Source organism: Ranitomeya imitator, chromosome 6, assembly GCF_032444005.1.
Source record: "Ranitomeya imitator isolate aRanImi1 chromosome 6, aRanImi1.pri, whole genome shotgun sequence".
NCBI lineage: Eukaryota > Metazoa > Chordata > Amphibia > Anura > Dendrobatidae > Ranitomeya > Ranitomeya imitator.
Genome location: NC_091287.1, coordinates 20214559 through 20228626, shown reverse-complemented (window position 1 = coordinate 20228626; position 14068 = coordinate 20214559). Strand labels below are relative to the sequence as shown.

Genomic DNA, 14068 nt, shown 5'->3' with positions numbered 1-14068 from the left:
AGAGGAAAAGGGGGCCTAGCCTGTGTCTGACCGGGAGTGCAGAGGAAAAGGGGGCCGAGCCCGTGTCTGACCGGGAATGCAGAGGAAAAGGGGGCCGAGCCCGTGTCTGACCGGGAGTGCAGAGGAAAAGGGGGCCGAGCCCGTGTCTGACCGGGAGTGCAGAGGAAAAGGGGGCCGAGCCCTTGTCTGACCGGGAGTGCAGAGGAAAAGGGGGCCGAGCCCGTGTCTGACCGGGAGTGCAGAGGAAAAGGGGGCCGAGCCCGTGTCTGACCGGGAGTGCAGAGGAAAAGGGGGCCGAGCCCGTGTCTGACTGAGACCGCATAGGAAAAGGGGGCCGAGCCCGTGTCTGACCGGGAGCGCACAGGTAAAGGGGGCCAAGCCCAGATGAGACCGGGAGCGCACAGGTAAAGGGGGCCAAGCCCGTGTCTGACCGGGAGCACACAGGTAAAGGGGCCGTACCCGGGTCTGACCGGGAGTGCCCAGGTAAAGGTGGCCGTACCCGGGTCTGACCGGGAGTGACCAGGTAAAGGGGGCCGTACCTGGGTCTGACCGGGAGCGCACAGGTAAAGGGGGCCAAGCCCAGATGTGACCGGGAGCGCACAGGTAAAGGGGGCCAAGCCCGTGTCTGACCGGGAGCACACAGGTAAAGGGGGCCAAGCCCAGATGTGACCGGGAGCGCACAGGTAAAGGGGGCCGAGCACGTGTCTGACCGGGAGTGCAGAGGAAAAGGGGGCCGAGCCCGTGTCTGACCGGGAGTGCAGAGGAAAAGGGGGCCGAGCCCGTGCCTGACCGGGAGTGCAGAGGAAAAGGGGGCCGAGCCCGCGTCTGACCGGGAGTGCAGAGGAAAAGGCCGAGCCCGTGTCTGACCGGGAGTGCAGAGGAAAAGTGGGCCGAGCCCGTGTCTGACCGGGAGTGCAGAGGAAAACGGGGCAGAGCCCGTGTCTGACCGGGAGTGCAGAGGAAAACGGGGCCGAGCCTGTGTCTGACCGGGAGTGCAGAGGAAAAGGGGGCCGAGCCCGTGTCTGACCGGGAGTGCAGAGGAAAACGGGGCAGAGCCCGTGTCTGACCGGGAGTGCAAAGGAAAAGGGGGCCGAGCCCATATCTGACCGGGAGTGCAGAGGAAAAGGGGTCCGAGCCCGTGTCTGACCGGGAGTGCAGAGGAAAAGGGGGCCGAGCCCGTGTCTGACCGGGAATGCAGAGGAAAAGGGGGCCGAGCCCGTGTCTGACCGGGAGTGCAGAGGAAAAGGGGGCCGAGCCCGTGTCTGACCGGGAGTGCAGAGGAAAAGGGGGCCGAGCCCGTGTCTGACCGGGAGTGCAGAGGAAAAGGGGGCCGAGCCCGTGTCTGACGGAGACCGCATAGGAAAAGGGGGCCGAGCCCGTGTCTGACCGGGAGCGCACAGGTAAAGGGGGCCAAGCCCAGATGAGACCGGGAGCGCACAGGTAAAGGGGGCCAAGCCCGTGTCTGACCGGGAGCACACAGGTAAAGGGGCCGTACCCGGGTCTGACCGGGAGTGCCCAGGTAAAGGTGGCCGTACCCGGGTCTGACCGGGAGTGACCAGGTAAAGGGGGCCGTACCTGGGTCTGACCGGGAGCGCACAGGTAAAGGGGGCCAAGCCCAGATGTGACCGGGAGCGCACAGGTAAAGGGGGCCAAGCCCGTGTCTGACCGGGAGCACACAGGTAAAGGGGGCCAAGCCCAGATGTGACCGGGAGCGCACAGGTAAAGGGGGCCAAGCCCGTGTCTGACCGGGAGCACACAGGTAAAGGGGCCGTACCCGGGTCTGACCGGGAGTGCCCAGGTAAAGGTGGCCGTACCCGGGTCTGACCGGGAGTGCCCAGGTAAAGGGGGCCGTACCTGGGTCTGACCGGGAGCGCACAGGTAAAGGGGGCCAAGCCCGGATCTGACCGGGAGTGCCCAGGTAAAGGTGTCCGTACCCGGGTCTGACCGGGAGTGCCCAGGTAAAGGGGGCCGTACCTGGGTCTGACCGGGAGCGCACAGGTAAAGGGGGCCAAGCCCGGATCTGACCGGGAGTGCCCAGGTAAAGGTAGCAGATTGTGTCAGTCTCAGGAGTTTATCCAACCAGTGAAGATCATAGATATGTGATAAGGGCTAGATGACAGTAATGGAGGCTGAACGTCTTTTCTTGCAGACGTGACACAGAAGGAGAGGGAAGAAGCGTTCCGGCTCTTTAATCCGCACCGGACGGCCGTCATCCAGTCCCTGGGATTTGGGAGAAGAACAGACTCGGTCATCGGCAGCAGAACGGCTGCAGGTCGCGGCTCCACAGGCCGCAGATCGTACAGTGAGTGCCCACATGGCATAGACACCAGGAGCCACAGCCCCTCAGCTACACGGGAACCCGTCTACACCCGGCACCAGCGGGTCAATGGCGGAAAGGAGTGTGGCTCGCACTGCGCCATTAGGAGCCAAAGTTTTATTTGTGCCTAATAGTAATCTCGCCCCTGCTCTGTCTACCCTGTACAGGCGGAAAGGTAACGTCACCCTCCTTTATAGCTCCACACAGACTCTGGGTATGTTTATTAAAAAGTTTAAGAATAAAGAAAGTTGGGAAATGGTGACATAAGGCTACTTTCACACTTCCATCTTTTCAGATCCGTTGCAATGCGTCGTTTTGGGAAAAAAACGGATTCCTGCAAATGTGCCCGCAGGATCCGTTTTTTTCCCATAGACTTGTATTAGTGACGGATGGCCACACGTCGCATCCGTCGTGCGATGGATCCATCGTGTTTGGCGGAGCGTCGTCTGGAAAAAACATTCAATGTAACGTTTTTTGTCTGCTCGAAAAAACGTACAGCGGCGGCCATCGTTGGCTAGAATGCAAGCCTATGGATGCAGGATCCGTTGCTGTCCGTTGGAAGACGGAAGTGTGAAAGTAGCCTGGAGTAAGTGCGAGCGTCTCCTACCGAGGCTTATTACACACTGATACGGCTGCAGGAATAGAAAAGAAGACTTCAAGAAACGGCATTTACTGTCCTGCAGTCACAACGGTCACAAAATATCTCAACATTTTCTGTTTTATGTCTTTATAGGAAATCGTGTCCTTACAAGTAATACCAAAAGGTGAGGAGGAAGAATGCATCAGGAATCCCTGATATCAGACTCTATACAGGGAGCTCCCCCTAGTGGTGACTGCTTACAGGATCTTATCATGTATCTCTATATACAGGGAGCTCCCCCTAGTGGTGGCTGCAGACAGGATCTTATCATGTATCTCTGTATACAGGGAGCTCCCCCTAGTGGTGGCTGCAGACAGGATCTTATTTATCTCTGTATACAGGGAGCTCCCCCTAGTGGTGACTGCAGACAGAATCTTATCATGTATCTCTATATACAGGGAGCTCCCCCTAGTGGTGACTGCAGACAGGATCTTATTTATCTCTGTATACAGGGAGCTCCCCCTAGTGGTGGCTGCAGACAGAATCTTATCATGTATCTCTGTATACAGGGAGCTCCCCCTAGTGGTGACTGCAGACAGGATCTTATCATGTATCTCTATATACAGGGAGCTCCCCCTAGTGGTGGCTTCAGACAGGATCTTATGTATCTCTGTATACAAGGAGCTCCCCCTAGTGGTGACTGCAGACAGAATCTTATAATATATCTCTGTATACAGGGAGCTCCCCCTAGTGGTGACTGCAGACGGGATCTTATCATGTATCTCTGCATACAGGGTGCTCCCCCTAGTGGTGGCTGCAGACAGAATCTTATCATGTATCTCTGTATACAGGGAGCTCCCCCTAGTGGTGGCTGCAGACCGGAACTTATCATGTATCTCTGTATACAGGGAGCTCCCCCTAGTGGTGGCTGCAGACAAGATCTTATCATGTATCTCTGTATACAGGGAGCTCCCCCTAGTGGTGGCTGCAGACAGATTCATATCATGTATCTCTATGCAGGGAGCTCCCCCTAGTGGTGGCTGCAGACAGATCGTATCATGTATCTCTGTATACAGGGAGCTCCCCCTAGTGGTGGCTGGAGACAGGATTTTATCATGTATCTCTGTATACAGGGAGCTCCCCCTAGTGGTGACCGCAGACAAGATCTTAACATGTATCTCTGTATACAGGGAGCTCCCCCTAGTGGTGGCTGCAGACAGATTCATATCATGTATCTCTATGCAGGGAGCTCCCCCTAGTGGTGGCTGCAGACAGATCGTATCATGTATCTCTGTATACAGGGAGCTCCCCCTAGTGGTGGCTGGAGACAGGATCTTATCATGTATCTCTGTATACAGGGAGCTCCCCCTAGTGGTGACCGCAGACAGGATCTTATCATGTATCTGTATACAGGGAGCTCCCCCTAGTGGTGGCTGCAGACAGGATCTTATCATGTATCTCTGCATACAGGGAGCTCCTCCTAGCCTCCTAGTGGTGACTGCAGACAGGATCTTATCATGTATCTCTGTATACAGGGAGCTCCCCCTAGTGGTGGCTGCAGAAAGGATCTTATCATGTATCTCTGTATACAGGGAGCTCCCCCTAGTGGTGGCTGCAGACAGAATCTTATCATGTATCTCTGTATACAGGAAGCTCCCCCTAGTGGTGACTGCAGACAGGATCTTATCATATATCTCTGTCTACAAGGAGCTCCCTCTAGTGGTGGCTGCAGACAGGATCTTATCATGTATCTCTGTATACAGGGAGCTCCCCCTAGTGGTGGCTGCAGACAGAATCTTATCATGTATCTCTGTATACAGGGAGCTCCCCCTAGTGGTGACTGCAGACAGGATCTTATCAGGTATCTCTGTATACAGGGATCTCCCCCTAGTGGTGGCTGCAGACAGGATCTTATCATGTATCTCTGTATACAGGGAGCTCCCCCTAGTGGTGGCTGCAGACAGGATCTTATCATGTATCTCTGTATACAGGGAGCTCCCCCTAGTGGTGGCTGCAGACAGGATCTTATCATGTATCTCTGTATACAGGGAGCTCCCCCTAGTGGTGGCTGCAGAAAGGATCTTATCATGTATCTCTGTATACAGTGAGCTCTGTTGTGAGTTCTGTTTTTGGGCTCCCTCTGGTGGTTACTGATGGTACTGGGTGATTTGTGTTCTGCTGTCTCTGGTGTCCACCTGTTCTATTAGCATTTGGGAGTTTCCTATTTAACCGGGCTTTCTTGTCATTTCCCGGCCGGCTATCAAGGTTATCAGAGTGTTTTGTTACCTCAGCTTCTGGCTTCAGTAATCTTCAGGACAAGCTAAGTTTTTGATTTTCTTGTTCCACGTTTTGCTTTATTTTTTGTCTTGTCCAGCTTGCATATAATTGTTTCTTTGCTGCTGGTTGCTCTAGTGGGCTGTAATTGCTCCTCATGTTCCATGAGTTGGAACATGAGTTCAAGTAATTACAGGATGGTTTTTTGAAGGGTTTTTTGCTGACCGCGCAGTTTACTTTTGTATCCTCTGCTATCTAGTTTTAGCGGGCCTCATTTTGCTGAATCTGTTTTCATACTGTGTATGTGCCTTCCTCTCATTTTACCGTCATTATATGTGGGGGGCTGCTATTTCTGTGGGGAATTTCTCTGGAGGCACGTTCCCCGGCTATTGTTATTTGTGCGTTCAGGTTTAGGGTCGCGGTCAGCTCAGGTTCCATCACCCTAGAGCTCGTTGGTGCTTGTCCTTTTGTGATTCCCTGCCATTGGAATCATGACAGTATAGCCGGCTCAAATGTTTGGGCTGAAGTAGGAGGAAAAGTAGTCTGAGGAAGTTTTTTTTTTTTTTTTTTCTCTCCTCTGAGGTTGCTGCCTAGCCTTAATTGCAGCCTGGCTGATTTTTTTTTTTTTCCTCCCCTAATCCTTGAATGGCTCTGACCTTAGCTGTTTATCATGGACGTCCAGAGTTTAGCTTCCAGCTTGAATAATCTTGCTGCTAAGGTTCAAAATATACAAGATTTTGTTGTACATGCTCCTATGTCTGAACCTAGAATTCCTATTCCAGAGTTCTTTGCTGGAGATAGATCTAGTTTTCTGAATTTTAGGAACAATTGCAAGCTGTTCCTTTCTTTGAAATCTCGCTCTTCTGGAGACCCTGCTCAGCAGGTTAAGATTATTATATCTTTCCTGCGGGGTGACCCTCAAAATTGGGCATTTGCATTGGCACCAGGGGATCCTGCGTTGCTTAATGTGGATGCGTTTTTTCTGGCATTGGGTTTGCTCTATGAGGAACCTAACCAGGAGATTCAGGCTGAAAAAGCTTTATTAGCTCTCTCTCAGGGGCAAGATGAAGCAGAAATATATTGTCAAAAATTTCGGAAATGGTCAGTGCTTACTCAGTGGAATGAGTGCGCCCTGGCTGCAAAGTTCAGAGATGGCCTTTCTAAGGCCATTAAAGATGTTATGGTGGGGTTCCCTGCGCCTACGGGTCTGAATGAGTCTATGACTATGGCTATTCAGATGGATCGGCGTTTACGGGAGCGCAAACCTGTGCACCATTTGGCGGTGTCTTCTGAACAGGCACTTGAGACAATGCAATGTGATAGAGTTCAGTCTAAAAGTGAACGGCAAAACTATAGGCGGAAAAATGGGTTGTGCTTTTATTGTGGTGATTCAGCTCATGTTATATCAGCATGCTCTAAACGCACAAAAAAGGTTGATAAGTCTGTTGCCATTAGTACGTTACAGTCTAAGTTCATTCTGTCTGTGACTCTGATTTGCTCATTATCATCCATTTCCGTCGATGCCTATGTAGATTCAGGCGCTGCCCTGAGTCTTATGGATTGGTCATTTGCCAAGCGTTGTGGGTTTAGTCTTGAGCCTCTGGAAGTCCCTATTCCTTTGAAGGGAATTGACTCTACACCTTTGGCTATGAATAAACCTCAGTACTGGACACAAGTGACCATGCGTATGACTCCCGTTCATCAGGAGGTGATTCGCTTCCTGGTATTGTATAATTTACATGATATTCTAGTACTTGGTCTGCCATGGTTACAAACTCATAATCCAGTCCTTGACTGGAAAACAATGTCTGTGTTAAGCTGGGGATGTCAGGGTGTTCATGATGATGCACCTCCAATTTCTATCGCTTCATCTACTCCTTCTGAGGTTCCTGTATTTTTGTCGGATTATCGGGATGTTTTTGAGGAGCCTAAGCTCAGTTCGCTTCCTCCTCACAGGAATTGCGATTGTGCTATAGATTTGATTCCTGGCAGTAAATTTCCTAAAGGTCGTTTGTTCAATCTGTCAGTGCCAGAGCATACTGCTATGCGGGATTATGTTAAGGAGTCCTTGGAAAAGGGACATATCCGTCCATCTTCGTCCCCTTTGGGAGCAGGTTTTTTTTTCGTGGCCAAAAAAGATGGGTCCTTGAGGCCTTGTATAGATTATCGTCTTTTGAATAAGATTACCGTAAAATATCAGTATCCTTTGCCTTTGTTGACTGATTTGTTTGCTCGCATTAAGGGGGCTAAATGGTTCACTAAGATTGATCTTCGGGGTGCGTATAATCTTATACGAATAAAGCAAGGTGATGAGTGGAAAACCGCATTTAATACGCCTGAGGGCCATTTTGAGTATTTGGTAATGCCTTTCGGACTTTCTAATGCTCCTTCAGTCTTCCAGTCCTTTATGCACGATATTTTTTCTGTATATCTGGATAAATTTATGATTGTGTATTTGGATGATATTTTGGTTTTTTCTGATGACTGGGAGTCTCATGTTCAGCAGGTCAGGAAGGTGTTTCAGGTCCTGCGGGCTAATTCCTTGTTTGTAAAGGGCTCAAAGTGTCTCTTTGGAGTCCAGAAGATTTCTTTCTTGGGGTATATTTTTTCCCCTTCTACTATTGAGATGGATCCCGTCAAGGTTCGGGCTATTTGTGACTGGACGCAGCCTACATCTCTTAAGAGTCTACAGAAGTTCTTGGGCTTTGCTAATTTCTATCGTCGTTTTATAACTAATTTTTCTAGTGTTGTTAAGCCTTTGACGGATTTGACTAAGAAGGGTGCTGATGTTGCTGATTGGTCTCCTGCGGCTGTGGAGGCCTTTCAGGAACTTAAACGCCGGTTTTCTTCTGCTCCTGTGTTGCGTCAGCCTGATGTTTCGCTTCCTTTCCAGGTTGAGGTTGATGCTTCCGAGATTGGAGCGGGGGCGGTTTTGTCGCAGAGAGGCTCCGATTGCTCGGTGATGAAGCCATGTGCGTTCTTTTCTAGGAAGTTTTCGCCCGCTGAGCGGAATTATGATGTGGGTAATCGGGAACTTTTGGCCATGAAGTGGGCATTTGAGGAGTGGCGTCATTGGCTGGAGGGTGCTAGACATCGTGTGGTGGTCTTGACTGATCACAAAAATCTGATTTACCTTGAGTCTGCCAGGCGTCTGAATCCTAGACAGGCTCGTTGGTCACTGTTTTTCTCTCGTTTCAATTTTGTGGTTTCATACCTGCCAGGTTCAAAGAATGTGAAGGCGGATGCTCTTTCTAGGAGTTTTGTGCCTGACTCCCCTGGAAATTCTGAGCCCACTGGTATTCTTAGGGATGGGGTGATTTTGTCGGCCGTCTTCCCAGACTTGCGACGTGCTTTGCAGGAGTTTCAGGCGGGTAAACCTGATCGTTGTCCGCCTGAGAGACTGTTTGTTCCGGATAGTTGGACCAGTAGAGTCATCTCCGAGGTCCATTCTTCTGCGTTGGCAGGTCATCCTGGAATATTTGGTACTAGAGACTTGGTGGCCAGGTCTTTTTGGTGGCCTTCCTTGTCGAGGGATGTGCGTTCTTTTGTGCAGTCTTGTGAGGTTTGTGCTCGGGCTAAGCCTTGCTGTTCTCGAGCCAGTGGATTGTTGTCACCTTTGCCTATCCCGAAGAGGCCTTGGACGCACATTTCCATGGACTTTATTTCGGATCTCCCTGTCTCTCAAAAAATGTCCGTCATCTGGGTTGTGTGTGACCGCTTTTCTAAAATGGTTCATCTTGTACCCTTGCCTAAGTTGCCTTCCTCCTCTGAGTTGGTCCCTCTGTTTTTCCAGAACGTGGTTCGTTTGCATGGGATTCCGGAGAACATCGCTTCTGACAGGGGATCCCAGTTTGTGTCTAGATTTTGGCGGACGTTCTGTGCTAAGATGGGCATTGATTTGTCCTTTTCATCTGCATTCCACCCTCAGACGAATGGCCAGACGGAGCGAACTAATCAGACCTTGGAAACTTATTTGAGGTGTTTTGTTTCTGCTGATCAGGATGACTGGGTTACCTTTTTGCCGCTGGCCGAGTTTGCCCTTAATAATCGGGCTAGTTCTGCTACCTTGGTTTCTCCTTTCTTTTGTAATTCGGGGTTTCATCCTCGTTTTTCCTCTGGTCAGGTGGAGCCTTCTGATTGTCCTGGAGTGGACATGGTGGTGGATGGGTTGCATCGGATTTGGAGTCATGTGGTGGACAATTTGAAGTTGTCCCAGGAGAAGGCTCAGCAGTTTGCTAATCGCCATCGCCGCGTGGGTCCTCGACTTCGTGTTGGGGACTTGGTGTGGTTGTCTTCTCGTTTTGTTCCTATGAAGGTCTCTTCTCCTAAGTTCAAGCCTCGGTTCATCGGTCCTTATAGGATCTTGGAAATTCTTAACCCTGTGTCGTTTCGTTTGGATCTCCCGGCATCGTTTGCTATTCATAATGTGTTCCATCGGTCGTTGTTGCGGAGGTATGAGGTACCTGTTGTTCCTTCGCTTGAGCCTCCTGCTCCGGTGCTGGTGGAGGGAGAATTGGAGTATGTTGTGGAGAAGATCTTGGATTCTCGTGTTTCCAGACGGAAACTCCAATATTTGGTCAAGTGGAAGGGTTATGGTCAGGAGGATAATTCTTGGGTGGTTGCCTCTGATGTTCATGCTGATGATTTGGTCCGCGCTTTTCATAGGGCTCATCCTGGTCGCCCTGGTGGTTCTCGTGAGGGTTCGGTGACCCCTCCTCAAGGGGGGGGTACTGTTGTGAGTTCTGTTTTTGGGCTCCCTCTGGTGGTTACTGATGGTACTGGGTGATTTGTGTTCTGCTGTCTCTGGTGTCCACCTGTTCTATTAGCATTTGGGAGTTTCCTATTTAACCGGGCTTTCTTGTCATTTCCCGGCCGGCTATCAAGGTTATCAGAGTGTTGTGTTACCTCAGCTTCTGGCTTCAGTAATCTTCAGGACAAGCTAAGTTTTTGATTTTCTTGTTCCACGTTTTGCTTTATTTTTTGTCTTGTCCAGCTTGCATATAATTGTTTCTTTGCTGCTGGTTGCTCTAGTGGGCTGTAATTGCTCCTCATGTTCCATGAGTTGGAACATGAGTTCAAGTAATTACAGGATGGTTTTTTGAAGGGTTTTTTGCTGACCGCGCAGTTTACTTTTGTATCCTCTGCTATCTAGTTTTAGCGGGCCTCATTTTGCTGAATCTGTTTTCATACTGTGTTTGTGCCTTCCTCTCATTTCACCGTCATTATATGTGGGGGGCTGCTATTTCTGTGGGGAATTTCTCTGGAGGCAAGAGAGGTCTGTGTTTCTTCTAATAGGGGAAGTTAGATCTTAGGCTGGTGCGAGACGTCTAGGATCAACGTAGGCTTGTTCCCCGGCTATTGTTATTTGTGTGTTCAGGTTTAGGGTCGCGGTCAGCTCAGGTTCCATCACCCTAGAGCTCGTTGGTGCTTGTCCTTTTGTGATTCCCTGCCATTGGAATCATGACAGTATAGCCGGCCCAAATGTTTGGGCTGAAGTAGGAGGAAAAGTAGTCTGAGGAAGTTTTTTTTCTCTCCTCTGAGGTTGCTGCCTAGCCTTAATTGCAGCCTGGCTGATTTTTTTTTTTTTTTCCTCCCCTTAATCCTTGAATGGCTCTGACCTTAGCTGTTTATCATGGACGTCCAGAGTTTAGCTTCCAGCTTGAATAATCTTGCTGCTAAGGTTCAAAATATACAAGATTTTGTTGTACATGCTCCTATGTCTGAACCTAGAATTCCTATTCCAGAGTTCTTTGCTGAAGATAGATCTAGTTTTCTGAATTTTAGGAACAATTGCAAGCTGTTCCTTTCTTTGAAATCTCGCTCTTCTGGAGACCCTGCTCAGCAGGTTAAGATTATTATATCTTTCCTGCGGGGTGACCCTCAAAATTGGGCATTTGCATTGGCACCAGGGGATCCTGCGTTGCTTAATGTGGATGCGTTTTTTCTGGCATTGGGTTTGCTCTATGAGGAACCTAACCAGGAGATTCAGGCTGAAAAAGCTTTATTAGCTCTCTCTCAGGGGCAAGATGAAGCAGAAATATATTGTCAAAAATTTCGGAAATGGTCAGTGCTTACTCAGTGGAATGAGTGCGCCCTGGCTGCAAAGTTCAGAGATGGCCTTTCTGAGGCCATTAAAGATGTTATGGTGGGGTTCCCTGCGCCTACAGGTCTGAATGAGTCTATGACTATGGCTATTCAGATGGATCGGCGTTTACGGGAGCGCAAACCTGTGCACCATTTGGCGGTGTCTTCTGAACAGGCACTTGAGACAATGCAATGTGATAGAGTTCAGTCTAGAAGTGAACGGCAAAACTATAGGCGGAAAAATGGGTTGTGCTTTTATTGTGGTGATTCAGCTCATGTTATATCAGCATGCTCTAAACGCACAAAAAAGGTTGATAAGTCTGTTGCCATTAGTACGTTACAGTCTAAGTTCATTCTGTCTGTGACTCTGATTTGCTCATTATCATCCATTTCCGTCGATGCCTATGTAGATTCAGGCGCTGCCCTGAGTCTTATGGATTGGTCATTTGCCAAGCGTTGTGGGTTTAGTCTTGAGCCTCTGGAAGTCCCTATTCCTTTGAAGGGAATTGACTCTACACCTTTGGCTATGAATAAACCTCAGTACTGGACACAAGTGACCATGCGTATGACTCCCGTTCATCAGGAGGTGATTCGCTTCCTGGTATTGTATAATTTACATGATGTTCTAGTACTTGGTCTGCCATGGTTACAAACTCATAATCCAGTCCTTGACTGGAAAACAATGTCTGTGTTAAGCTGGGGATGTCAGGGTGTTCATGATGATGCACCTCCAATTTCTATCGCTTCATCTACTCCTTCTGAGGTTCCTGTATTTTTGTCGGATTATCGGGATGTTTTTGAGGAGCCTAAGCTCAGTTCGCTTCCTCCTCACAGGAATTGCGATTGTGCTATAGATTTGATTCCTGGCAGTAAATTTCCTAAAGGTCGTTTGTTCAATCTGTCAGTGCCAGAGCATACTGCTATGCGGGATTATGTTAAGGAGTCCTTGGAAAAGGGACATATCCGTCCATCTTCGTCCCCTTTGGGAGCAGGTTTTTTTTTTTTCGTGGCCAAAAAAGATGGGTCCTTGAGGCCTTGTATAGATTATCGTCTTTTGAATAAGATTACCGTAAAATATCAGTATCCTTTGCCTTTGTTGACTGATTTGTTTGCTCGCATTAAGGGGGCTAAATGGTTCACTAAGATTGATCTTCGGGGTGCGTATAATCTTATACGAATAAAGCAAGGTGATGAGTGGAAAACCGCATTTAATACGCCTGAGGGCCATTTTGAGTATTTGGTAATGCCTTTCGGACTTTCTAATGCTCCTTCAGTCTTCCAGTCCTTTATGCACGATATTTTCCGTGAATATCTGGATAAATTTATGATTTTGTATTTGGATGATATTTTGGTTTTTTCTGATGACTGGGAGTCTCATGTTCAGCAGGTCAGGAAGGTGTTTCAGGTCCTGCGGGCTAATTCCTTGTTTGTAAAGGGCTCAAAGTGTCTCTTTGGAGTCCAGAAGATTTCTTTCTTGGGGTATATTTTTTCCCCTTCTACTATTGAGATGGATCCCGTCAAGGTTCGGGCTATTTGTGACTGGACGCAGCCTGCATCTCTTAAGAGTCTGCAGAAGTTCTTGGGCTTTGCTAATTTCTATCGTCGTTTTATAACTAATTTTTCTAGTGTTGTTAAGCCTTTGACGGATTTGACTAAGAAGGGTGCTGATGTTGCTGATTGGTCTCCTGCGGCTGTGGAGGCCTTTCAGGAACTTAAACGCCGGTTTTCTTCTGCTCCTGTGTTGCGTCAGCCTGATGTTTCGCTTCCTTTCCAGGTTGAGGTTGATGCTTCCGAGATTGGAGCAGGGGCGGTTTTGTCGCAGAGAGGCTCCGATTGCTCGGTGATGAAGCCATGTGCGTTCTTTTCTAGGAAGTTTTCGCCCGCTGAGCGGAATTATGATGTGGGTAATCGGGAACTTTTGGCCATGAAGTGGGCATTTGAGGAGTGGCGTCATTGGCTGGAGGATGCTAGACATCGTGTGGTGGTCTTGACTGATCACAAAAATCTGATTTACCTTGAGTCTGCCAGGCGTCTGAATCCTAGACAGGCTCGTTGGTCACTGTTTTTCTCTCGTTTCAATTTTGTGGTTTCATACCTGCCAGGTTCAAAGAATGTGAAGGCGGATGCTCTTTCTAGGAGTTTTGTGCCTGACTCCCCTGGAAATTCTGAGCCCACTGGTATTCTTAGGGATGGGGTGATTTTGTCGGCCGTCTTCCCAGACTTGCGACGTGCTTTGCAGGAGTTTCAGGCGGGTAAACCTGATCGTTGTCCGCCTGAGAGACTGTTTGTTCCGGATAGTTGGACCAGTAGAGTCATCTCCGAGGTCCATTCTTCTGCGTTAGCAGGTCATCCTGGAATATTTGGTACTAAAGACTTGGTGGCCAGGTCTTTTTGGTGGCCTTCCTTGTCGAGGGATGTGCGTTCTTTTGTGCAGTCTTGTGAGGTTTGTGCTCGGGCTAAGCCTTGCTGTTCTCGAGCCAGTGGATTGTTGTCACCTTTGCCTATCCCGAAGAGGCCTTGGACGCACATTTCCATGGACTTTATTTCGGATCTCCCTGTCTCTCAAAAAATGTCCGTCATCTGGGTTGTGTGTGACCGCTTTTCTAAAATGGTTCATCTTGTACCCTTGCCTAAGTTGCCTTCCTCCTCTGAGTTGGTCCCTCTGTTTTTCCAGAACGTGGTTCGTTTGCATGGGATTCCGGAGAACATCGTTTCTGACAGGGGATCCCAGTTTGTGTCTAGATTTTGGCGGACGTTCTGTGCTAAGATGGGCATTGATTTGTCCTTTTCGTCTGCATTCCACCCTCAGACGA

The 14068-nt window shown here is 49.2% G+C and overlaps 1 protein-coding gene across 4 annotated transcripts in view; it reads left to right on the top strand.

Moving 5' to 3' along the window:
* Positions 1-14068, top strand: part of LRRC72 (leucine rich repeat containing 72) — a 66532-nt gene that overhangs the window by 31466 nt on the left and 20998 nt on the right. For 3 of the 4 annotated variants that reach the window (XM_069729301.1, XM_069729300.1, XM_069729302.1), the window contains exons 7-8: positions 2150-2302; positions 3051-3081. In XM_069729301.1, the coding sequence (XP_069585402.1) occupies positions 2150-2302; positions 3051-3081 (184 nt within the window). Of the gene's footprint in view, positions 1-2149; positions 2493-3050; positions 3082-14068 lie in introns of all 4 variants that reach the window. The other variant, XR_011313931.1, reaches the window with a different exon arrangement.